Source organism: Callospermophilus lateralis, chromosome 11 (genome assembly GCF_048772815.1).
Source record: "Callospermophilus lateralis isolate mCalLat2 chromosome 11, mCalLat2.hap1, whole genome shotgun sequence".
NCBI lineage: Eukaryota > Metazoa > Chordata > Mammalia > Rodentia > Sciuridae > Callospermophilus > Callospermophilus lateralis.
In genome coordinates this window covers 602870-627982 of record NC_135315.1, presented here as the reverse complement: position 1 = coordinate 627982, position 25113 = coordinate 602870, and the positions used below count along the sequence as shown (strand labels likewise).

The 25113-nt window shown below is 54.8% G+C and overlaps 3 protein-coding genes across 4 annotated transcripts in view; 1 reads left to right on the top strand and 2 right to left on the bottom strand.

Annotated features, from left to right (window-relative positions):
• Ogfod3 (2-oxoglutarate and iron dependent oxygenase domain containing 3) overlaps positions 1-620 on the bottom strand; it is a 29391-nt gene extending 28771 nt beyond the window's left edge. The window contains exon 1 of the mRNA XM_076871129.2: positions 383-620. Coding sequence (XP_076727244.2) covers positions 383-456 — 74 coding nt within the window. The 5' untranslated portion in view covers positions 457-620. The remainder of the gene's footprint in view (positions 1-382) is intronic.
• Positions 384-14597, top strand: Hexd (hexosaminidase D). The gene is given in 15 exon segments (XM_076871128.2): positions 384-847; positions 1801-1926; positions 3581-3690; positions 5151-5238; positions 5944-5967; positions 6154-6318; positions 7402-7585; positions 8519-8590; positions 8973-9168; positions 10212-10294; positions 11292-11370; positions 11456-11557; positions 11736-11825; positions 12564-12727; positions 12730-14597. Coding segments are annotated over 15 exon segments (1638 nt in total). The 5' UTR covers positions 384-778; the 3' UTR covers positions 12816-14597.
• Cybc1 (cytochrome b-245 chaperone 1) lies at positions 13146-19028 on the bottom strand. Of its 2 annotated transcripts, none has more exons than XM_076871132.2 (7): positions 18625-19028; positions 18052-18170; positions 17304-17345; positions 16225-16298; positions 15434-15530; positions 14113-14257; positions 13146-13814 (listed from the first exon to the last, which is right to left on the bottom strand). In XM_076871132.2, exons 2-7 carry the CDS (start codon positions 18134-18136, stop codon positions 13694-13696), a joined length of 564 nt encoding a protein of 187 aa, XP_076727247.1. In that variant the 5' UTR covers positions 18137-18170; positions 18625-19028; the 3' UTR covers positions 13146-13693. The 2 variants fall into 2 exon arrangements, with proteins under 2 accessions (XP_076727247.1, XP_076727246.1); XM_076871131.2 differs by having other exon boundaries at positions 18552-18717.
• Positions 19029-25113: the final 6085 nt, after the last annotated feature.

Genomic DNA, 25113 nt, shown 5'->3' with positions numbered 1-25113 from the left:
GCATCAGGGTGAGGAAGCCAGTACCGCCGCCCGGAGGCCTGGCCTGCAAATCAGCGGTCAGCGGGGCTCAGAGACCTGGCTCAGTGAGAGCCAACCTGTTCCTGGGTTGCAGCGCACCAAGGCGGTGCTAGGAGCCTCGAGCAGCAAGCGCGCTCTGGGCCGGAGCACGCGGGACTGCAGCTGCCGGCCAGCAGGACGTCGCCGGCCACGCCCGGACACGCCCAGATGGGTTCCGCCCACCTCGCTCAGTGAGGCGCCGACCTCGCCCCAGCAGGGCCCGCCCCTCGCCCCGTCAGGGCCCGCCCCCTTTCCGGCGGGCCCCGCCCTCGCCCGTCAGGCCCCGCCCCCCGCCCGCGGCCTTCTGCTTTCGCAGTCCGGGTACCTGCTCGGGCGCCCGCGCTCGGCGGCGCCCCTGTCCGCGGCCTCCCGGGGCGCGCTCCTCCGCTGAGGAGCCATCGGGCCAGGCTGTGGAGTCCGGACCGACGAGGAGTCGCCAGCACAGGGCGAGCGCCTGGGCCGGGAGCGGAGCGGCGCGGAGAGGCGGGAGCGACGCGCTCGGCGGTCCTCCGGCTGCGGCCAGGCGCGAGCAATCGGCGGCCGAGCGGCGGGGCGGGGTCGGCTGGTCCGCGGCGCGGCGCACCTGGGGCCGCGGGAGTCCGGCCAGCGGGGCGCTAAGTCGGGGCTTCGGGGCTGCGGGACCGCGGCGCGGTTCTCCAGATGCAGTGACTGCCCGCCCCCAGGGTGGCCGCAGTGACCTGCCCTCCCCAGGGTCGCCAGGATGGCCTGCCCTGCCCAGGTGGCTGCAGTGACCTGCCCTCCCCTGGCCAGTACCCTCAGGGTGGCCAAGGTAAGTTTTGGGCCCCTCAGGGGGGTCCTCCCAAGCGCACCTGACACACAAGGCTGGTCAGACTCCTGCGTTAACCCCGCAGGGACAGCCGCCCGCACGCCCGCACCGTCGCCGGGAGCACAGGGTCCTGGAGGCCCGGCGTCCTTGTCCTCTGCAGGAACACGCTGGTGGGATCAGCAAACTGAACAGTGACTCCTGTGGCGTTTTCCTCCTTTTACCATCTCACCCTTTGTGTTTTTCTAATAGGCAGGAAAAAATGAGTCTGTTTTCCTCGCTACTTCACTATCATCCAGACTCTTCTATTAGTCTAAACTAGTCAACTCGGATACGCATGAGACTCATTCCCCTTTCAAATTACCGTTGCTTGGTTTAAAATCCTAGCTAATTTTCTCAGGAGTAAAATTTGCAGTTTCTTCAGCCCTGCCACCAAGCTGACCTGAGTTCTAGAAATGGGAATTAATTTTAAGGTTATCCAAAATTAAATTGAAGGTAGATTTTCCACAGAAACATTGTATCACGGGACCTGATAAAAAGTGTCCAGAGACCTCTGCCTGACTACTTTCTCCCAGACGGTGTATCTAGAGAGACTTTGGCTAGGGTGCTGCTCAGGGTGGAATGCTTGACTAGCATGCACAAGGTCCTGGGTTTGATCCCCAGCACCAAAAAAAAAAAGAAAGAAAGAAAGAAAGGAAAAAGAGAGAGAGCCTTGAAAACAATAATTTTGCAGTTGTTTGATATAAATCAAATCATGAGGCAACCAAGCCTCTGCTATTTTAGGGACAAGTCACAATTAAATAGCAGAAGTCTATATTGTGAAGACTTCTCCATTCATTTTCATGTTAGTGCCACGAGTTTCTTCTAAGGTAATAAAGGCTGATAACAAAACTGAAACAGTGTGAGGGAAGGGTGGAGAAGCCTCTGCTCCTATTTATATCTCATTTTTCCTTTACCAGGAAGGCATCCAGACACAAGGTCCTATTGTAGGAGCACCTGAGATGTCAGGTCCCACACCCTTTAAGATGAGATTAGTGCATCTGGACCTCAAAGGAGCTCCACCCAGGGTCTCCTACTTCTCAGAGGTAAGCACTCACTTTTACCTCTAGAAATGTTGGGAAAAGAATCCCAACTGTGCAAAAAGAGTCAAAGAGACCATAAGGGCTCAGCAAGGCCACGAGGCCCTCAGATATATAATAGAACTTTTTTTCAGAAGGACAGAGCCACAGAGTAAGAACAACATTTTGGGGAAAGAATCCCAACTGTATAGGGCAGCAAGGGTGAAGGAAAGAGAAGGCTCAGATCCGGGGAGGGGCCCAGAGCTGGCAGAAATGGAGTGGAGGAGGGGCCTGGGGATGGCAATCTCCATCCCAGTTGCAAGAACCTGCTCTTACAACTGAGCAGCAGGTGACCTGGGGCTGTGGCTCAGCAGTAGAGCACTCGCCTAGCATGTGCAAGGCCCTGGGTCTGTCCTCAGCACCACATAAAAATAAATAATTAAAACAAAGGTATTGTGTACAACTAAAAAAATAAAAATAAAATATTAAAAAAAAAAAAAAAAAAAGAACAGCAGAGAAGGCCCAGTGAAGACATGAAGACTTGTAGAGAGGACAGCTGCCCAAGTAGCGTGACAACCATGCAAGACGTGCAGGGACCAGTATGTCTCAAAGCAAGGCAGACAGATTGGTGAGTGGTGGAGTCTGGGAAAGGATGGCGTGAGTCAGACAGCCCAGAAGTGCCACCACCCAGTCCAAAAGCACTGTGGAAAGAGTGTGTCTCTTAGGAGTGGATCGTGATGAGAACACGGGAGACGGGAACAGCTAGGAGCAGAGCCACAGACAGTATGGCGCCTGGGAAAAAATGACAGAAAAGAGAAAATCCAACACAAGACTGAGAGGCTATGTGACAAAAGCAACAGGCTCAGGACAGAGGCCAGGAAAGTCAACTTGCTCACCCTTAGAGCTCTGGGGCAGGTCAAGGGCAACAGCCTGTGGCCCCCACATGTCCAAGGCAGCTGAGTGGTTCTGCCAGTCTGACGCTGGGCTTCCTCATGTGTTCGCAGTCCTGTGACAGCTAGAATCACCTGGGGACCTTGCTCACATGTCTGGCCGGATGGTCTCAGGGTAGCGCTGCAAGAGGGCAGGCACAGATGCTGCCAGGCTCCGTTCCCCACCTCCCCACCCAGCATGCTTCCAACTGTCCCGTGCTTTGGGAGAGGAACCCGTCAGCAGTGTCACCCCAGGTTGCAGGACACAGCAGCCATGGCCATGGTCCTCACCTGGAGACTGATGGCTGTTTAGACCTTGCAGGGCCCTTGGGGCAGGCTGAGAAGACTAGCTCTGCCCTTGGTGTGGAGACAAAGGTCTTAGAAAGGCCTCACCAGTACCAGGTGCTGACCAGTTCTTCAGAGCCTCAGTTCCTCTCGCCTCTGGGTCCCCGGGCTTGGCTCCTCTGCTGCCTCTCTGCATGACTTCTGTGCCTGTGGGCCCAAGCCCTGCTCCCCAGCTAAGCCCCCAGAGTTAACTGCTGGTGGGTGGCAGCTCAGTCCATAGCACATCACCTTCCCTGTTCAAAATGGATGTGTCCCTAGTTGAGGGTTTGATTTGGCATAAGAACATGTTCCCGATTCAGTGTTTCCCCCATCTGCAAGGCTAGAAAGGGAAGTGTCCGTGCAGCACTGCATGAAAGTTGCCTTTCAATCAGATGGTCACTTCATACCCCCATCCCTGTCTCCCCCAGATCTTTCCTCTGTTCCACGCGCTTGGGGCAAATGGCCTCCTCATTGAGTATGAAGACATGTTTCCCTACGAGGGCCGCCTGAGGCTGCTGAGGGCCACGCATGCGTACAGGTACCACCAGGCAGCCTGGGGGAAAGCCTGGGCTGGGCGGGATGGTCAAGAGTCCAACTGTGTGGGCATGTTCCTTTTCTGTCTTTCTAAATGCATGTCCTTAATTATAAGAACTGATAATAAAATTAGCACATCATAAAAGTAAAACCTGAAGAGAATTTGAGGACATAAGCACCCACCATGGCCCTGCAGACGGGTCCCCACTCTACCACCTGCCGCCTGAGTGCCGAGCACCGTAGGCTGGTAATGGGTCGGCCAGTGCCTTGGCTGGTCTTGGGCTGGGGTTGTAGATTAGGGGGAGAGGATAGAGAGCAGTAGGATCAGACATGGTGGGCTTCAATGACAGGTCACAGGAAAACAGGCAAAGGACGTGAGCTGACAGAGTCAAAAGAGGGAAGAGAAGTGGCCAGTGGCATTCAAGGAAGTGTCCGACCCCTCACCAGGATCACAGGACAGCGGAGGAGAAGGAGCAGACCCCCCACCCCAGGCAGCTTGGCTCTGGGCGTCTGGTTGTGCTGAGAGCTTCCAGGCTGCGGATGGGAGGCTGCAGAGGTGCGCGCGCCCTGCTGAGGCAGCAGGGTTCTGTGTGTTCTTTGCCCTCTCATTTTTTCTTACGGTGAACATATTTTATATTTTCAGTGTTTGTATTTTTGGCACTAGGGAATGAACCCAGGGGTGCTGAGGTACTTCCGCAAGTTGCCTAGGTTGGCCTGAAACTTGCCATCCTCCACCTCCGTCTCCCAGTAGCTGACAGGTGTGTCTCCACCCCCAGCTGTGAACATATTTTCTCTCTTTCCCAGTAAGAAAAGCACCAGGGTTTCTTTCACACTTGAAACAGGTATATTATAGTAAAAACGTTATGTGATTAGTAAACTGATTAACTCATAAGATGCTCTGAACACTCAAAAACTAGAGATAGCTTTGCCTGGCCTGGCGTGGTGGCACACACCTGTAATCCCAGCAGCTTGAAGGCTGAGGCAGGAGGATTGCAAATTCAAGGCCAGCCTCAGCAAAAGTGAGGCACTAAGCAACTCAGTGAGACTCTGTCTCTACATAAAATACAAAATAGGGCTGGGGATGTGGCTCAGTGGCCAAGTGCCCCTGAATTCAAAACCCAGTACCCCCCGCCAAAAAAAAAAAAAAAAGTAGAGATAGCTTTCTTTCTGAGATCACTCCATAACTGACAACTCATATTGAAGCGGTTAGCGGGCCCTTCCCCGAGTGACCACCACATGCTTAGGTCAGGGGCTGAATATAGTCCGATTCTGTGGAAAGCACAAACACCTCACTCTGTGGACGGGGCAGGACTGGCTGGGGGCCAGCTGTTCACTCTCCCCTGCCCTGGCGAGCCTCCTTCCCCTGGACCTGGTGCTGTGGAGAGCTGGGACTCACTGTCCTAGAGGAGCCCGAGCCTGAGGAGGGATGAGCGGTGTGACCTCTCACGGTCTTTGTCCCTCCAGTCCCTCTGAAGTCACAGAGATCTTGCGCCTGGCCAGGCTCAGCGAGCTGGAGGTGGTCCCCTTGGTGCAGACGTTCGGACACATGGAGGTGAGTGCAGGGTGGGGGCTACCTGGGGCTGGGCTTGCCCCACTTACTAAGAGGCCACTGCCTTGGAAGTGCTGCCCTGTGAGCAGCAGAGAGCACAAGCTCGGGCCAGGGCAGGAGGGGACCTTCCACTTTGTTTGTGTGTCTTTCTGCTGGAAAGCAGCCTTGGTCAGGTGGCTGTCGGGTCATTTACTTCAGTGTCAGCCTGGACTCACACCCCAGGAAGGAGGGGCTCCTGCGCCCTTCCCTCAGGGCTCTGCAGCACTCCCAGGTCCCCCCACAGCTTTCCCAGGAGGTCCTCCTGCCTCCCTGCCCTGGGCTCTGAGCCTGACCTCGCCCGCTGCTGCCACCTGTCTGCTGTGTTGCCACCTGAGTGACGGCTCTAGTCCTCTCCTGCTTAGCCCTTCCCTGGCCCTTGGGCATTGCCGACAGCCCCTCTCCTGTACCTGCCCCTTCCTGGCCTCCCTGCTCATGGCTGCTCCCCTGGGCCTCCATTCTGGGGTGCCTCTTCCAGATGGCATCCAGAAAGAATGGGGAGTGGGAAGGGGTGGGGCAGGGTTGACTCTCACCCTGTCAGTGTGCCCCTCTGGCATAGAGGATCCTGCTGGAGGGCACAGGAAGCAGCCCTCACACAAGTGGCTGTTTGAGCAGCATTGTGCATCTGGGGGCTTGTTTGGGGACTCACCAACCTCTACCATGCCCAGCCAGCAGGTCTCAGCCTTTAGTTGGGAGGTGAGTAGAACCTGTCCCTTCAGTTCTGCCCTCCACTCAGGAGTGGCTGCTAAATAGCTGGAGGCTGGGCACCCACCCAAGACCCCCAGCTGGTTCCTGGGCAGACCACAGGAGCTGTCACAAGGCGCAGGGCTGGGAGCCCTTGCCGGGCCGAGGAGGCCTGCAGCAGCTCCCTCCTCGCCACAGTTTGTGCTGAAGCACGCGGCCTTTGCCCACCTCCGGGAAGTGGCGCCCTTCCCCAACACCCTGAACCCCCATGAGGCGGAGTCCCTGGCGCTTGTGGGAGCCATGATCGACCAGGTCCTGGAGCTGCACAGAGGTGCCCGGTGGCTCCATGTCGGGTGTGATGAGGTAGGTGCCATCAGCCCCACACCCTTGGCCCTTCTCTCCTTGGGACCGCCTTCTAGCGTGCCATGGCTTCATTTAAATGGAAGACTGGAGTAGAGACAGAGCTTGCGCAGGGAGATAGGCCCCAGGGGAGGATGAAGGTTGGCACAGGGGCAGTCCTGCAGAGCCTGCATGGGACACCCCATGTGTCAGATGAGACTAGGACCCACTGGCCTGGGCAGGGGCCAGAATGTGCAGTGTCCCCTACCCCCCAGTAGGGGCACAGTCAACCACAGGCATGGGCAAATTCTTGCCCTCAGAACTTTGTTCCAAGCAAAGAAGTGCAGCACAGAGTGGCAGGGGGGTGCTACTTTTGGAGCCTGAAGCACTAGCTGGGAAACCTGGCTCCCGGAAGACCCTGGTGATGTGACCCCTAACTCATGTGGTGGCCCCTCCCTGCCCGTTTCACTGGTGGGACTCCAGATGTGTGGCAGAGCCTGGGGCAGCTCTGAGCCCTGAGGCCTCTGCAGGTCTGCAGCCCAGGAGAATCCTGAGCTAGGCCTACATTTGGGGACATTCAGCACTGAGGTTTCCCAGTTTCAAAGTGAATCTGCTTGCATTGAGTATGTGTGTATGTAAGTGCACACCTCAGCAGCTTGCAGTGCACCCTGGTATTGTGTCGCCCTCACTCCGCCTCACTGCAGAGCCTGCCCTGACCCCAGAGAGCCTGCACTCCTGTCTCCCAGCCCTGCAGCCTCCAAGGTGCTTGCCTGGTCTGGACATTCCACATAAATGGAAGGAGTCACAGGACAGGTGGCCTTCTGTGTCCGGCTTCTCATACTCAGTGTACAGGTCAGGGTGGCCAGGAACATCCTGTTGCAGGGTGTATGTTTAGCTGTTCCTTAACTGGACAGAGCCCCATCAGCTGTCTGCATAGGGGTGCTCTGAACATCCAAGGGGTCCCGAGTGAAGTTGAGTCTGTGCAGAGGCAGGGTAAACCTGCAGAGACCAGCGACTCACCCCTCCCCAGCTGCCTCCCCACGGTCTGCCCTGAGACCCAGCACGTGCTCAGGGCAGTGCCAGGGCCAAGCGTGCCTTCTTCCTTAGGTCTACTACCTGGGTGAGGGGGAGGCCTCAAGACGGTGGCTGCAGCAGGAGCAGAACAGCCAGGCAAAACTCTGTCTGTCCCACATGCGGGCGGTGGCCAGCCACGTGCTGGCCCGACACCCCGGCACCACTCCCCTGGTGTGGGACGACATGCTGCGGGACATACCCCAGGACCAGCTCACAGGTGGGCCCCAGAGTCCTGGGATGGGGCTTCTGCAGGCCCCTCCCCCCAAGACCTCTGACCTCAAGGTCTCAGAAGTGAGCCTCTGTATTCCCCTGGGAGTACCAGGCTGAAGACATTGCCCTGAAGTGGCTGTAGACTCTGCTGGAATGGGCTGCTGAGGGCAGGGGCGTGGCAGGGGGACTGCAGGGCTTCCCACAGCCTCACAGTCCTCTGGGCAGCCTGTGGTTGCTGTTCCCTCTATCACAGGACTCCTCCAGCTCCTTCAGGGCTCAGGGTCCTGGCTCATCCTACCTGAATCTTGGAGATGAGCTAGAGGAGTACCTCCCCAGCCAGGGAGGTGGCATTTAAGCACATCCCCCTGGCCCACCCAGAGCCTGAGGTTCAAGGAGTCCCAGGGCAGAGCAGGGATCCAGGGCTGGTTGCTGCCATGCTTCTGGGAGCTTCCTGGGTCTGGTAGCAGCCACTATCCATGCCTTTTTAGATGGAGATTAATTAGAGCACCTGGCTGTGGTGGTACACTCCTTAATCCCAGTCATGTGGGAGGCTGAGGTAGGAGGACTGCAAATTCAAGACCAGCCTCAGCAACTGAGACGTTTCAAAAGTTAAGGGGAAAAAAATAGAAAGGACTACGGATGTGACTCAGTGGTAGAACTCCCGGTTCAATCCCCAATACCTCCAATTGGAGGTGTGCTGCCAGGGCAGCTGTGGGGCAGCAGCACGCACTCCAGGAAGAGCTCAGGAGCCCCGTTACTGCCAGGCAGGCAGCTTTGAACAGCGTCATTTACGTCTAGAAACCTAGCACCATCCTGAGCCTGGGAAGATGACCTGGAGAGAAGGTGTATGTTGCCATTTTAATACCAGAAGAGTGTGTCTCAGGAGCTGGAGTGTGGTCTGGGTAGTCCATCTGCCCTCACGGCTTCCCTCTGTCCCCAGCATCCGGGGTGCCGCAGCTGGTGGAGCCTGTACTCTGGGACTACGGGGCTGACCTGGACATCCACAGTAAGGGTCAGTACCAGGTTGCCTGGGATCTGCCCTCCATGGCCATGCAACAAGATGCACTGTTTCCCCATCCCCTGCAACCCCGTAACGTGGCCCGGTCTGAAGGGATGTAGGGCCCTGTCTGCTTGGCTGACTGGTTTGTGATAGAAGGGCCAGGCACTGCCCCTTGCCTGGGAACAGCCCCAGCAGACCCAGACCTGTGTCCGTCCTCAGCCCTTCCCGTATTCTTTCTCTCTACCCAGTTCTCTGACATCTCTTCCAGTAAAGTCGAGCCTCCTCTGCTGTAATGAAACCCGGGTCAGACCAGCGTGGGGTCTCAGGAAGTGTGTCCTGGGCTTTGTGCAGGCTGCTTCTGTGGGAGCTGCTCACACTGTGGCTCTCTCACCAGTCCTCCTCATGGAGAAGTACCGGGAGTGCGGCTTCCCACGGCTGTGGGCTGCCAGTGCCTTCAAGGGGGCCACCGGGGCCAGCCAGGCCCTGCCCCACATGGAGCACCACCTCAGGAACCATGCGCAGTGGCTGCAGGTGGCAGGCAGTGGGCCAGCGGACATGCTGCAGGGCATCATCCTGACTGGATGGCAGAGGTAAGCTCCAGGGAGGCCATCCTGGGGTGAGAGGTAGCCCTCCTGCCCCACAGCTGTCCCCCAAGCTGGGGCGCTCAAGGCTGGGAGCACAGCCCCCACTCCGCACTTAGTAAGCAAGGCCACTTTATAGGGGCGTGAGGTCACACTGGGGCACTTTGAGGACTTCACACCATTTGAAAAGTGTAGCTACAGAAAAAAACCCTGGTCCTTGGACAGAGCCTGGCTCTGCTCCTGACCTGCAGGTTGAGAGGGCAGAAGCCAGGCACACCTGCCAGCAGACTACTGGAGGCAGGGCCATGGGGAGATGTGCTCTGAGTGGCCGGGCCCTCTGGCTGTCCATGTGTGGCTTATGGTCCAGTACCTATCCAGAAGCTGCCCGCAGGGGGTCGGTCAGCTCTGGGTGGCTGTGGCTGAGGCACTGTGAAGATTCCTCAGACACCTGCTGTGCGAGTCCCGGGCACCAGGACGGCCCCCACAGAGCAGAGCCCCCTTGCGTGCACGGACAGTGCCAGGAACTCCATGACGTGCAGCACGTGGGTGCAGAGAGCCTGATGAGAGTGTGAGGTCAACACCAGCAGCTGCCTGACCCCTCCATCTTCCTCCACCTGGCTCCACCCCCTACAGCCATGTAGCCACACAGCCTAGGAATAGGCCTGGGCGGGTGGGGGCCTAGACGGCCACCCTGACCTGCCTGCCTCCTCATGGGGCCTAGGGGTGGAGGACAGGACCAGCTCAAAGGCTGCTGCAGAGGTCTCAGAGAAGGCACTGGGGCACAGCCCTAGGAGGCAGGAGGAAGGGCCTGGACAGCATCTCAGAGGCAGCCCCTGCAGGCCCTCCCAGAAAGCAGCATGGCAACAGGTCCTGACAAAGGCTCCCACTGCACAGGACCCACTTAGAAATCCCTGGCCAGTGGTGGGAGGGACCCAGCTGCTCCCGGGGGCCCTGCCTTGAGCCCTAGAACAAGCAAACGCTCCTCAGGTCTGGGTGGCTGTGGCCAGGTGGACTGGCTGAGGGCATGGAGCTGAGCCCTCATCTGGACATAGGTACGACCACTTCTCCGTGCTGTGTGAGCTGCTGCCTGTGGGGATCCCCTCCCTGGCTGCCTGTCTGCAGTTGCTGCTCCATGGTACGTCCAATCCAGCAGCCCCAGCTCTGCCACTCCTCATTTGGGCCTGGTCTGTGGACTCCCATGCAGTACAGGTTGAACACACAGAGGGGGGGGCGCTGGGGAGGGCACTCCTAGCTGCCCTGTGATTGGCTCAGGCCTGCCAGTGAGGATGGGTCCCTCAGACTCAGCCCTCAGGTGGGATGGGAAGAAGGTCCCACCTTCACTACATAAGTGTCCTGAGAGCCATGAGGTAGGCTGTGCAGGACCCTCTCTCTACACCTGACCCCTCCGAGGGAGCAGCTGGCCCAGACCATGGCAGGCAAGTACAGCAACCTGTGGAGACCCTGTCCCAAAATAAGGACCGGAGACATAGCTCAGGATGCTGGGTTCAGTCCCTGGTACCAGGAACACAGGCAGAGTCTGGGTAGCATTTCTCAGATGCCTGGAGCCTGCTTTGGAACACATCACTGTTGGGCAAGCTGCAGGTGCTGGAGCTGCCAACATCACCATGCTTGCTGCTCTTATCTTTAAAATAACATCCAGCCAGATGCTGTGGCCATACCTGTAACCTCAGCAACTTGGAAGGCTGAGGCAGGAGAAAAAAGCTGAGGCTGGGGCTGGGGCTGTAGCTCAGTGGTAGAGCACCCGTCTCGTACATGTGAGGCACTGGATTCGATCCTCAGCACGACATAAAAATATTGTGTCCGTCTACAAAAAAAATAGTTAAAAAACAAACAAAAAAAAAGAAGGTGGGGTGCAGCCCAGTGGTAAAGCATCCCGGATTCCCCAGTACTGGAATAACAACAATAGTAACAGACACCTCTCTTGTGTTGCATGAGTAACTGCCAAGCTTGCCCATCCTGGGGAGACCTGGGTCAGCTGTGCAGGTGGGGTCTGGTGGGTTCCAGCACTGCTGTGCCTGCTATCCAGGGCCCAGGGGCCTGGAGACCCATATGCAGATGGCGAGCCTGGCAGGGAGGAGGCCCTCTGAGCACTGTGCCTGTGCTGGTTCCAGGAGGATTCACTGAGCACGTGAGACTGAGGGTGGAGAACCTCCTTGGGCTTCCCAGCCTGGAAGCCGCAGCTATCCCGAGGTACCTCCGCCCCGCCCCACCCCGCCCAGTCCTCCCCTCCCTGCCCGTCCCTGGGGACCACTGTCTCAGAGTGGCTCTCTGGCAGTGAGGGGACCAGCTCCTTCCCTGGCAGTGAGATTCATGCCCTCGTCACTCAAGTCAGCTTCTACCTGCGCAGTTCTGTGGACGCACTGCTAGAGAGGAACAGGTGAGTGCCTCAGTGAGCAGACCCCACCAGTCTTGTCCCTCATAAAGGCTTTCTGGAAGGAAACATGACTTCCAATTTTCCCTGCCAGATTCTAGAGCTATCCAGGGGTGTGTGACTGTGCAGCCCCAAGCTTGCCAGTTGGCACCCCTGAGAACACCCCTGTGTGGACTCACCCCAGGTATGTCACTGGCTGGTTCAGCCCCTACCATCGCAGGCGGAAGCTCATCCACCCGGTCATGGTCCAGCACATCCAGCCTGAGGTGCTCAGGTAACCACTGTGTAGCTAGCCAAGTGCCTGGCCCCAGAGCAGCTGTCCCCTATATGTGGCAGTGCCCACAGTAACCAGCGTTGAGCTGAGACAAGCTTTCCAGATGCTATAACCCTGGATCTTAGATGACTCACGTGTGCCGTCCTTCCCTAACATCTGGGCAAGGTGGTGCACACCTGTAATCCCAGTGGCTTGGGAAGCTGAGGCAGGATGATCTTCAGTTCAGAGCCAGCCTCAGCAACTTAGCAAGGCCCTGAGCAACTCAGTGAGACCCTGTCTCTAAATAAAATATAAGAAGAGTGGAGATGTGGCTCAGTGGTTAAGCATTAAGCATCCCTAATTCAATCCCTGGTACAAAATAAAGCTAGGTTATCCCTAGCCTAAAAGCCTGGGCAGGACCATAGGTCATCTTTGGAAGTCAGGCCACCTTAGGTCCATCCTGGCCCTGGAGAGGGCCCTGTGTCCAGAGTCCCCTCTGCCCTCCTGTCCTTCCCTGGCTCAAGGATGTGAGCAGAGCCTAACAGACCCTCCTACACTGCACAAGACGGTACCAGCTACACCACCTGCTCACATGCCATGGGAAAAACCATCAGCCAGCTGAACAGCAGGCTCCAGTTTCAGACGTTGAAATGTGGCCAATCTCTATTTGTCTCTATGAATAAACAGACACGGGGCAGTGCACCCCTGGGGCTGTTGCAGAGGTCCTTGGCAGGCAAGCTCAGGGTCCGTCTTCCTCAGCCTCCTGGGCAGGTGGAGTGCCCTGGTCCAGCAGCTGGAGACAGCCCTGCAGCTCGCCTTCTACCCAGACGCTGTGGAGGAGTGGTTGGAGGAGAACGTGCGCCCAAGCATGCAGCAACTGCAGGACCTACTGCAGGACCTCAGTGAGGCGGCCACAACTGGCCCCTGCCCACCAGCCCTGGCTGGGACGCTGGTTGGGACTGCCGAGGGGCAGGGTCCACAGGAGGGCTGAGGGCCCCTGCCACAGGCTAAGGCACTGTGCTGTCACTGTGGCCTCCCTGTTTCCATACCCTGCTGAGCCCTGGGCAGCTGTGCAGACCAAGCACAGCTGTCTTTGGGAAAATCCTGGACACCAAGGAAAAGCAGGGGGCTGTTCACAACATGCACGTGGAACTTTACCATTCTGAAATAAAAGGGCAGCAGGAGCCAGAGTCCCCTGACACATCTGAATCCAACTTCTTATCACCACTCTGGTTTACAACTGGCTTTGTTCCGCCAACACTAAAGATGAGCCCCAGTTCTGGGTGCTTCTCATTTAGGAGCTTCGCAAGCTGCCAGAAACATATTGCCGCACTTTGCATATTTCATTTTAGGGAAAATTTAAAACATCTCAGACTCAACCGCTGAAAACACCAACTTTGGCATAAAGGGCCACAACCCCCAGCTGGGGGCTGGTGGGCAGGAGCACCTGCTGGAGGTACCGGCATGACTGTCCTGTCTGGCCTGAGTGGTACTGTGGCTTCCCCAACCTGCTCACACCTAGGGGCACAGCCCCGTGGGGCTGACTAGAGCCCTGGAGGCCAAGCTGGGCACTTAGAAGGACCTGGGTCCACTCACAAGGTGGACAAAGCAGGGGCAGGTCAGTGGCAGCTGGCACTTGGCTTCTGTGGGGAACAGCTGATGCTCTCCCGCAGGTCTTCAGGGCTTGAGTGACTGGGATTTGGTCCCTGTGGAACAGCTGTCAGTTTCCAAGTGCTGCAGGATGCTGTAAGGGTGACTTCTGTTCTAGGCACATGGCTTCTGCCCGGGAGGTGAGGGCCCAGAGGGAGGACTGCTGTGATGGCTGACGACACTCTTGAGTCCTGCGAGGCTAAGGCAAGTACCCCACTGGAGCCCGTGCCTGTCCTGCCTCAGCTCTGGCCGCCAGGGCTGTCAGCCTCACTGTCGCTGCTCTGAGACCGTTCTGAAGGGCTCTCCAGGCGGTGCAGCTCCAGGAAGTTGGTGACGAGCCTGGCTACAGCTTCCACATCACTGGGAGGCAGGTACCAAGAGGAAAGGCAGGTCACCATGGCATATGCATCCTCAATACCCTGCGCTGGCCTCATCCCCTGCTATCCAAATACAGCAGCTCCCAAACTGGACCCCTCACCCTCCCCCGCCACATTCTGTGCTTTCCCTGCAGATGCCACACAGGGCTCCCTTCAAACATGCACAGCCCCCCACAATTGTGCTTCCTCTGAAAACCTGTGTCCCACCCGCTGTGCCCCAAGACACTGGGTGGTAAATGAGAGATCACAGTCCTGCCCAAAGCGGGCCCCACCCCGCATACCTGCGACGGCCCATGACTGCACTCTGGGTGAGGGGGTGGGAGAAGCCTGTGGCAAACCGGAGCACCACCATGTAGCCCTTCCCAAAATACCGGACCTTCTCTTCCTCCACATTCACATCCCGGATGTCATTTAGCAGGACCACCACTGGGGGGGTGCAAAGATCAGTGGTCATGTACCCCTCCCTACCCAACTCCACCTGCCTATGCTGTGGGCAAGGTCGCCATTAGCTCTGCTGAGAACATCACAGTGGCACTGGTGGCAGAAGTACCCTAGGCCTGATTCCAAAGCATCAGCTGGGTAAGAAAGACAAGCTCAAGCCAGGCATGGTGGTACTCGCCTGTAATACCAGCAACTCAGGAGTATGAGGCTAGAGGGTCTCAAGTTTGAGACCAGCCTCAGCAACTTAGTGAGACCCTGTCTCAAAATAAAAAATAAAAAGGACTGGGAATGTGGCCCAGTGGTGGAGCACCTGGGCTCAATTTCTCGTATTGTGGGGTGGGGGGAGACGAGCTCAACAGACACATGTCATGAGCTACTGGGCCCAGTGTAAAAGCTGGCCTTCCCACAATCTGACAGCAGAATCCCTAGCTAAGGTTTCAATTTCCCCCAAGGCTGAAAAACTGCTAGCCATCACAGTGCAGTGTCCCACCTGCAAGGAGTGGGACAGCTGTGCAAGGCTCCTAGCCACAATCCACCAAGAAGCCCAACAGCATACCACTACCCCAGCCTGCTAGGCAGGTCTGGTCCTCATCTGTCCAGCTTGGGGGCCACACACAGGCTAAAGTGCCACCCAGATCAGGAGAAGCCAGCAGCACCCAGGGCCTGACCCCTCACAAGGTACTCGCCAGCCAATGAACTCTTGTACGTGAAACCACCTATTCATCGGTAGTGGGCAGCAGATGACCAGATGCACAGTGCACAGCACACTTAGGGGAACTCTTCACTAACCCACAATGGGAGCAGCTCCCGGACCCAGAAGTTCAAGGGTAAGCAACTCCCTGACTGTCAGACCCTCAACACAGGCCTGGCAGAGCCAATGGGGAACTGATGGTGTCGGCTGCAAAGCCACCTGCTCACTGGTACAGCTCAGCCTGCCTGCATCATGACCTACCCCCACTGCCCAAACTCACCTGGAAAGAGCCTCCAAGGGGTGGCCATCCTCCCCAACAGTCCAATCCTTGAGAACCCATGAGTCCTCAGAACACAGGGCCTGCCTGGGCCCCACACCCCGTGGGCCAGGGCATGGCTGGAGGACCCCAGTTGCAGAGTGAGGTGTGCTTGGCCCCTCAGGCCTGCGCATGCCCGACTCCCACGCCTCACCTTGGTCATGGCCTGCTCTAAGAAGAGTCAGCAGCTTCCTGTAGAGGCTGAATGTTTTCAGAACCACCTTCCCGGTGCTCTTGTTGAAGATGGCTTCCTGGAAACATGTACCTTCACCACACAGACCTTCCGGGAGGGGCCAAATGGGCACCGGGGCACCATCCCACCCATACTGATGTGGATGCTCAAGAGGAGACCCTTGAGCAAAACCCAAACCCCAGATGCCTGAGCCCAGCATCTGTGGTCCACTCTCTGGACTCATGCCATGCAGGAGTCATAGTAGGAAAACAGCGGGGTGGAGCAGGCACCCATTCTAGGACAAGAGGACAGCATAGTAGCAGGGCCATCAAGAAGGCAGAGTCAAGAGCAGCCTGGGTTGGGGCTGGAGTTGGGGCTGGGGTTGTGGCTCAAGTGGTAGCGGGCTCACTTAGCATGCGTGAGGCACTGGGTTCAATTCTCAGCACTACATAGAAACAAAATAAAGATACTGTGTTCACCTAAAACTAAAAAACAAATATTTTTAAAAAAAAGAGCATCCTGGGACCAAGTGGCTTTGAGGACCCCGGAGGGCAGAAGAGCAGGGGGTTCACACCCTCTGTGCCACAGCAACCCCAGAGGTAACGATTGTTTCCTTAGTGGAAACAGTCACTGGGAAGCTTCTAGAGACTTCCTGGCCCAGGATGGTCACAAGCAACATCCAGGGCCTGTGTCCAACTAAATGGACACCTTTAGGCCAGTCAAATATGCTCTCTCCAGAGAGGGGCACTCTGCCACCCTCACCCACATCTTACCTCCCAGTCTTCCAAGTTCTGCACAGCCACAAACAGGCAGCCTGTGACATAGAAGAGCTTCCAGCCCAGGCTATCTGTAGGCAGACACAGGACACCCACCATAAGTGATGGGTCAAAGCTACGTAACCAGGTGGGAACAGAGGCACACACCTGTAATCCCAGCGGCTCAGGAGGCAGAGACAGGAGGATCCTGAGTTCAAAGCCAGCCTTAGCATTTAGCAAGGTGCTATGCAACTCAGCGAGACCCTGTGTCTAAATAAAATGCAAAACAGGGCTGGAGATGTGGCTCTGTGGTCAAGTGTTCCTGAGTTTAATCCCTGATACCCCACCCCCCCCACAAAAAAAGCTATGCAACCACAGGGAGCCCTGCCTGGCACGACCTTTCCCCAGACACTGACTGTCCTGTGAGAACCCAGGCAGCGAGCCGTGCTGCTGGTTTTATCTTGGTTACTCAGGACTTGCACATGACAAGCCTTCTCAGCTCTGGGGAAGCATGCAGGGCCCAGCTCCTGTTCATCTTGGCAAACTTCTAAGAGTGGGAACGTGGGAAACACAGATGCTCAATGCAGCAGCAGCACCTTGGGCAAATGCTAAAGAGCTCTTTGGAAGACTTTATCTTTTTTTTTTTTTTTTTTTTTTGTGTGTGTGTGTGTATGGGGGTCGGGGATTGAACTCAGGGGCACTCGACCACTGAGCCACATCTCCAGTGTATTTTATTTAGGAACAGGGTCTCAATGAGTTGCTGAGTGCCTCACAGTTGCTAAGGCTGGCTTTGAACTTGCGATCTTCCTGCCTCAGCCTCCCGAGCTGCTGGGATTACAGGCGTGGGCCACGGTGCCTAGCTGGAAGACTATTTTATGACACAGGAAAATGCCTGAGGTTTGACATGCAAGATGCAGGCCACCTGGGGTGTACCCATCAGTGCAGGCAGGTAGCACAGGTAGCACTGTACAGGGTGAGGAGGCAGAGATGCTGGCCATGCCCGAGGCCACACCACAAATGCACACATGAAACGTTTTTTTTTTTTCCTCCTTATTTTCCAAACAGTTGAGGAAGTTACAAGGGATGGTGTAGTTTACCTCCACTGTAGTAAGCAGCAGCCAGGCCAGTTGACAAGATTCCTGCAGAGAGGAACAAGGAGTACGTTACAATAGAGCCAGTGAGAGTCCCACTCTCTCTCCCAATGCTGCAGCCCCTGCCTGCCCAGCCAGTGTGCCCTCTCCACTGCAGGACTGCTGTGCACTGGTACAGCAGGAAGAGTCCACCAAGTACAGAGTGGAGGAACAGCCCAATGTTCGTTTAAAAACACAGTATAGGCCAGGCACAGTGGCCACATGCCTGCAATCCCAGCTTCCCAGGAAGGCTGAAGCAGGAGAATGGCAAATTCCAGGCCAGACTAGGCAACTTAGCAAGAATGTCCTAAAATTTTAAAGTGGGAAAGGGTGGGGGTGTACTCAGAAGAATAACCCTAGGCTCAATTCCCCACTACCACAAAAAAAAAAAAAAAAAAAAAAAAAAAAAAAACACGAAAATATGGTGACTTAAGAAAAGCACTACCCAGCTGGGGCTGCAGTGACAGAACACCTGCGCAGAAGACACGCGGCACTAGGATCCATCCCCAGCACCACAAAAAAGACAGGGACAGAGTAGAATCAGGAAGGAAGAACACAGTGCTAATGAAGCACCTCCCAAAGGCGTTGTGGGCGGGAAAAACCTAACAACATGCAAAGACAGCTGGTACTTTTGAGGGCAGAAAAAAAGAGGAAATAGTTTTATTTTCACCCTTTTTTTAGTCTTTCTGTTCTGGGGGAATTTATAAAGCCTTACCGACCAAGAGGGACCAGGACCGGATGCCCGGAGCCCTCTTCAGATGGAGGCAGGAGTTGGTGCGAGTCTCTACCTGCATGTACATCCCTGGAACTCGGCTCCACGCCACAGGAGCGGGGCTGGGGAAGGGGAGTCAGGAGGCTGCCACCGCCACAGCCGGACCCAGAGGCCCACCAGCAAGGCCAGCTACCGGCCCGTGGGCACCGACCGCCGGATCCCGGGGCTCCTCCTCCAGGAGCTGGCCTCCCGGCTCACGTCCGCTCCAACACCACTGCCTGCCCACGCTGCCCAGGGCCCCAGCCCGGCGCGGGCAGAGCCCTGAGCCGCCGCACTCTCGGGCTTCCGGCAGCCCACCCTGACCCGCCCCGCGCCGGCCTCCGCCAGAAGAGGGAAGCGAGAGCGTGCCCACCGCGAGTCCCGATCCAGGGGCGGGGGCGGCTCGGGCCGCAGGCCAACCGCGCCCGGGGAGCCGCCCCGCTGCCTCCCAGCGCGACCCAAACCTCACGAAGCCTAGGGCAGCACGCGACGGCCCCCTCGGCCTCCGGGGCTCCACCGGCGCTCACGCTCACGCACCCGCTGGCCGTCTGCTCAGCACGCTGTCCGTCCCGGGTCCCGGTCAGCAGTGCCGCGTCAGGACCCTGCCCACCGCGAGGACCCCAGCTCCGGGAAGACCGCCGAGCACAGAGATACGGCGGGACCGCGCGGGGCGTGCCCACGACACGGGAGACCAGCGGGCACCGCCTGCGCCTGGCCCGGCACCGGGGAAGGGGGCGAGGTCGGTCGCGCCGCCTTCCGGACCCTGAGGCCGGGCGGCCGGACGCGCGGACTGCGGGGTCGGGGGAGGGCCTCACAAGCTTCCGGGGTGGGGGCGGGGGCTCTTCACTTCCGCGTTGGGGCGGGGGCTGCGCGCCTCCGGAGCTGGGGGCGTGGCCTTGCTGACTTCTAGGATTGAAACGGGGTCTACTGACACCGCGATGGGGCGGGGCCTGCGGACTTCCGGGTTGGGGAGGGGCCGTGGCTGCCGGGCTTTGGGTGGGGCGTGCTCACTTCCGGGCGGGAGCTGGGCTCCGTGGCCCGGCCGTTGGGAACCCGGCTGACCCGGCCCCTCCAGTTGGCCCCGGCGCGGAGGGACGGACCTCGTGCTGGGGCTGCGACGCGGCGGAAGCCGTGCGTGCGTGCAGCTCGTAGACGGTCCAGCCCGAGGGCCACGGCAGGCGGGCGCGCCCGGGAAAGCTGCCGTGGAGCACCTGAAGCTAGTGGCACCAGCGATGTTCAGACAGAGTGCTGCGGGTTCAGTGGCTTTGGAGTCTAGGTGTCCGTGTGGTGCTGGGTCAACACCGCAGGGCCGGCCTTCAGAATGTGATTAATAATTTAAGCAAGATATTAACAAGACTGTATGAGACGAGTTTATGAAAGTACAGGCAACAGCATCCATGACCCTAGAAATTTTGCCCCTATAGGAGTGTGACAGTGGTCCACGGTAGGCTTTGAATATAACCCTTACTGCTGTGCTCTCCCTGTACCTCTCTGATAATCTCAGGAGAAACAGGATTACCTTTCTTCCCCAACCTAGAAAAACTTATCTGTCCCTGAGTACACAGCCACCATAGGAACAAGTTATCCAGACTTTGGGGATGGTACCAGAAGGTCTCAGAAATGACTATCTCCCAGATTAACAAGTGAATTACGGCTCCAGCACAGAACACCTGGAATGTAGCCTTTGAACCACCTCTTTAACTCTCCCCCTCCGGTTCATGATAATGGGCAGAATTATAGCTTCTGGGACAGGAGTCCCCAGAAACAAATCAATAAACCTTCATTTTCCTTTTTCTCAAAACCATGTCGTCATTATTGGATTGGCATCAGGAACAAGGAGCAAGCTTTCAGCAACAGGCACATTATAAGAAAATGTGGATTGCTGGGGCATCCGTTGCTACTTGAAAATGGCAAGGTAGAGAAAAGTGTATTGTATTCTATATTTGTAAAAGGGCATGTAAGCCAGGCACATTTAGGTGACTGAGGCAGGAGGGTGGCTCCATTCTAGGGGTACCAACCCTGTCTCAAGAGAAAAAGGACATGAAAGATTGCAAATATGATCCAGGCGTGGTGGCACACCCCTGTAATCCCAGCAGCTCCAGAGCCTGACAGGAGGATCACAAGTTCAAAGCCAACCTCAGCAACAGCAAGGTGCTAAGCAACTCAGTGAGACCCTGTCTCTAAATAAAAAATACAAAACAGGGCTGAGGATGTGGCTCAGTGGTCCAGTGCCCCTGAGTTCAGTCCCCTGTACCGAAAAAAAAAAAAAAAAAGGGATAGTGTTCTACCACAGGGTTTCTTGTCATTGAAGGGATTAAAATATGCTCTTCTGTCTGTCAGGTACTTAGGCCAAAGTAGCTCCATTTTGAAAATCAGCACCTGCCACCCATGCAGGCATGACCTTCCCATTAAGGCCCACCCTGAAAGAGTCCCTAACTACCAAAACCACAGCAAAGATGCCACATCATAATCACAGGACCAGATGGGTTATTTTTAAACTACTCTGTTGTACTTGACTAGTAGTTGAGAAGTTTTTTCCGTAAGGCTGCTGCGCCTTGCAGAAGGGCAGCCTAGCAGATATTCCTGTCAACAAACCTTTGCTTGAACTCAGAGATGTGTCCTTCGTGGATATTTGCGCCAGCTACCCTAACACTGGCATGTTGACCATTTGAATTAAAGGCTCTTGAAAAATGACAAAATCCAAATGCACTGTACCTCAGTCTGTTTCTGGTTTGTTTTTTTTGTTTTTGTTTTTTTTTTTTTTGCAATACAGGGGATGGATTCCATGGGCACTTTACCACTGAGATACATCCTTATCCCTTGTTATTTTGACAGAGCCTTGCTAAATTTTCCTTGAATTTAGGATTCTCCTCCTCAGCCTCTTGAATGGCTCAGATTAGAGGCCTAAGCAACTGGGCCAGGCCCCTCACTGTTTCTTAAAAGAAGGAGACTGGATCCTTCTATCAAAGATTTCTCCCTGCACTAGAAACAAAAGCAGTGTCCTTATCCCCAAGGAGAAGAGAAGAGGCAGGGATACCCTACTGACTGATAAAATAGCTTTTTTTTTTTAAATCTCCCCACATTTCTGCCCCCTAACGTTCTTCATTCACCCCAGTGTATAAGTAACTGCCTTCTAACTGCTGCCTCAAGGCCTCATTTCTTCACAAGGCTCCTGTGCCATTAAAACTTGTAAATATATTTGTATTTTTTCTCAAGCTAATCTGTCTTATTTAATTCTCAGACCCATCTACAAGGATGTAGGTGGGTCTATCCTTCACCATACTAAGATATTTTTTCTCTTTGGTTCACTATGCTTAAAAAGGGAGCGAACAACAGATGATTTACACAGGAACCCACCCAATAAGTGAAGTTAATTAACAGAATAGTAAGTTCCAAAAGACATAAATCTAGTTGCTTAGAATGAAGATCCTGTGTAAGGATGGCCGTAGGCCTTAGCCTCAGCAATTCCATTTTAAAACTCCAGTTTGAAACCTGTAGTTTCACCAGGCACACCTAGGGAGCCCTCCAGTGTGGTCCTCAGGCACAAACAAGTCACTTCTCCCCACCCTGACAAACTCAAGAGTGAAGTCTGTGGCATGCAAGAAAATCAGGATGGGGACTACCAGACCAGATGCTTTAACCTCAGGACAAATTATGTCACTAAGAAATTAGCAGCTGATAGGGATTGAAGGGACAGTCAGAAGCCTCACGATTTAGCATAAATGATGGAGCAAATGAACAGACATTCAGCCAGCCGACAATGATGCCCACATGCCAGAGAGCCTGATGAGGATCTGGACTGACACCCCAACTCTTTTCATAGTTTGCTGATCCTCTGCATTTTCCTCACCACTCTCAAATTCTACAGCCACATCTTGACCCTGGTGACAACAGCAACTTCTCCTTAGGACCCTCTCCTCAGTTGGCTGTCAGCTCCACCCCAGGAGAAGCCTGCCTTGGTTCCTGACCTGATCACTGTGGTCAGAGTGAATGTCCATCTGCTGGACTTAAAGCCTAAGGCTTGAGACTTTTGATCTGATACTTGAACTGGCATGCAGTGGGAATGTCTGCATTAGCCTGTCGTGATTAAGTGTGTTTGCAGTGCCTAGAATTAATCTAGAATCGTTTCTTGTGAATTGATCATGAGTATTGCAGTGCTTAGCATTAAGGATTATCATTTTCTTGATTAACCTGTAGAGTGAAATTGTATTGATTTGAGTGAATAAAGCATTGAAAAGGGCAGAAGCACATGGACATTCTTTATTTCTCCTTGACTGCATAAGTCGAACCCTTTGCCCATCGCGACAACCTGTAGAAGGTGAAGTCCAATTTAGAGCAGTTCTAGGTGAACTTGTCTTTTTCCAAAAGCTCAGGCCTTGTCCCTAATGCCAACCCAATAACAAGGACATGGTTTTGAGGAAAAGGAGACATTTTATTGCTTTGCAAGTGAGAAACTGATGTGACTCCATTTTTAAAAACAAATAATAGCAGCTTCAACCTCAAGACCTGTTCAAAGGAAGGAGGCATGACCCTTGTCCTTGGAAAAACCCACAGAGCACTCCTAAGCACATATCCACCCTGCTGAGTTGTTTGTCTACAAATAACAGGAGAGATCTGGGGTGCCAGGTATCCCTGACTCAGGCTAGATGAGGACCCATAGCAACCCCCCCTAGCAACCTCCAATCAGCATGAGACAGGGAAAATACCTGGAATGCCAGATGACCCCCCAATAGTTTATGGTGGTTGATAACATGTTGGGAAACCATGTAGTTTAGCATGTACACCCCTCATGGCCTAAACCAATCAGTTCAATGAAATACCCTTCTTGTACTAACCAATCACTCTACCCAACTTGTTCCCACCAGTGAATGTGCTAACCAATGTTAAGAGTTGTTGTTTGACTTTCCCGTGGTATGGAATGATTTGCTGTGTGGTTATGACGCTGGACAAAGGACTGGGACTCACTCCCTGGGACTGCTGCGTCAGGAACGGTTGTGAGTTCAGGCTCAAGCTTGCAATAAAGACTCTTGTGTGATTGCATCGGATTCGGTTCCTGGAGGTCTTTTTGGGTCCCACGAATCTGGCATAACACTAGCAAGGGAGAAACAGGGGAACTCATATCCCAGATGCTGTAATTCTACCCATCAGGGGAAGCAGGGGCTTTTAAAGACCATATTCCACGTTTTTTTTTTCCTCCTGTCTGGAGTTGTAATTCACTTGTTAATTTGGGAGATAGTCACTTCTGAGTTTCTGGTACCATCCCCAAGTCTGAATTACTTAGTTCCAATCATGGATGCATACTCAAGGACAGATAACTCTGCCCAGGATGGAAAAGGAAGGCAATCCTGTTTTCTGAAGATTAGGGAGGGGGAGAGGTTAGGTAGGAGGAGAATGGGGGCTGTTAGAGAATAAAACAAGTCCCTTTAAAAAATAAGTTGCAGGCTGGGATTGTGGCTCAGTGACAGAAAACTTGCCTCTCAGGTATGAGACATTGGGTTCAATCCTCAGGACCACATAAAAATAAATAAATAAAATAAAGGTATTGTGTCCATCTACAACTAAAAAAAATTTTAACAAATTTCTAAGGGCTGGGGATGTGGCTCAAGTGGTAGCACGCTCGCCTAGCATGCGTGCGGCCGGGGTTCGATTCTCAGCACCACGTACAAAGATGTTGTGTCCGCCCATAACTAAAAAAAAAAAAAAAAATTAAAAAAAAAAATTCTCCAAAAAAAAAAAAAAAAATTTCTAAGTTGCAGCGGTAGAGTGGCAAGGGCTATATTCAAAGCATAAAGTGTACCATGGTTACAAGACCTGGAAGGAGGGGCCTTCGAAGCTCCAGGGTTTTCCCAGCCTGAGCCTTCAGAATATGCATGTGAAAGTCCAGTGTTGGGGTCAGTAACTCATATATGGCGTACAGGGATAAGGTTTGCTGTAACATTTCTGCAGGGTAGAAGGAGGTCATAAAGTTCTCAGTGGTTCTAACTGAGGCCACTCTCTCCAAGGGAACAGAGAATGCGCTCCCAATTCTTATTACAGCAAAAATATTCACAAGGTAAACGGTGTGCTTGTACCATTTCAAAGCTACATAACAAACAGTAGAGCTTTGGCTGTTCCTAGGAGGCTTGTGTACCTCATGTGACACCAAGCACTTACCAGGTGAATGGAAGATTTGTGTAAAGCGAGCCCAAGGCGGCTATACTAAGAAGCTACATCCTCAGCCCTTTTTATTTTTATTTTGATACAGAATTTAGATAAGTTATTGAGGTTGACCTCGAACTTGCAATTCTCCTGCTTGCGTGTCACCGTGCCTGACTAGGTTTTTCATTTCTTATTCTGTACCCAGCATGTTTGTAATTAAAAAGTCCAATGTTTCCACGTAGCCCTGCACATTATAAGTACAAATGAGTTTTGCTCCACAGGAACCAATTTCTTGGAGGAACAAAAACTGTTCTTAATTACGCGAAGCCTAAGGGCTGGATACCAATACCAATACCCTTGGCCAGGAGCGGTGGCACACGCCTGTGATGGACCCCACTAGAAAGGCTGAGTTGGGAGGATCCCGGGTTCAAGGTCAGTCTCGGCAACTCACCAAGGACCTAAGCAACCATACCCTGCCTCAAAATAAAAATAAAAAGGGCTGGTTAGGCACGCCTGGGTTCATTCTCTGATAGCCAAAACAAAACTCCCTGCACTGACGAGACCCAGGGACCAACAGCCTCCTTTGAACACCGACTTTCAGTTTCCAGACCCCGCCCACGTGGGCCAACCCGCGGCGCATGCGCATCACACCCTCGCAAGGTCTACGTGACGAACTGCAGGGTGGCCATGGCGGTCCCGTCTCCGCCCAAAAGGAGCCACGGGTGGGAGGGAGCATCCGAAGCTGAGCTGATGGCGCCGGAGGGTCCCGGAACTGCCCCGTCTCGCCTTCCTCCGGACCGCCCTCGCTCTATCCTCTCGCCCTCATAAACGTGGCTTAGTCATGGCCCCACGCCCAGCACGAAACAGAAGCTCGAGGGAGACCCGACC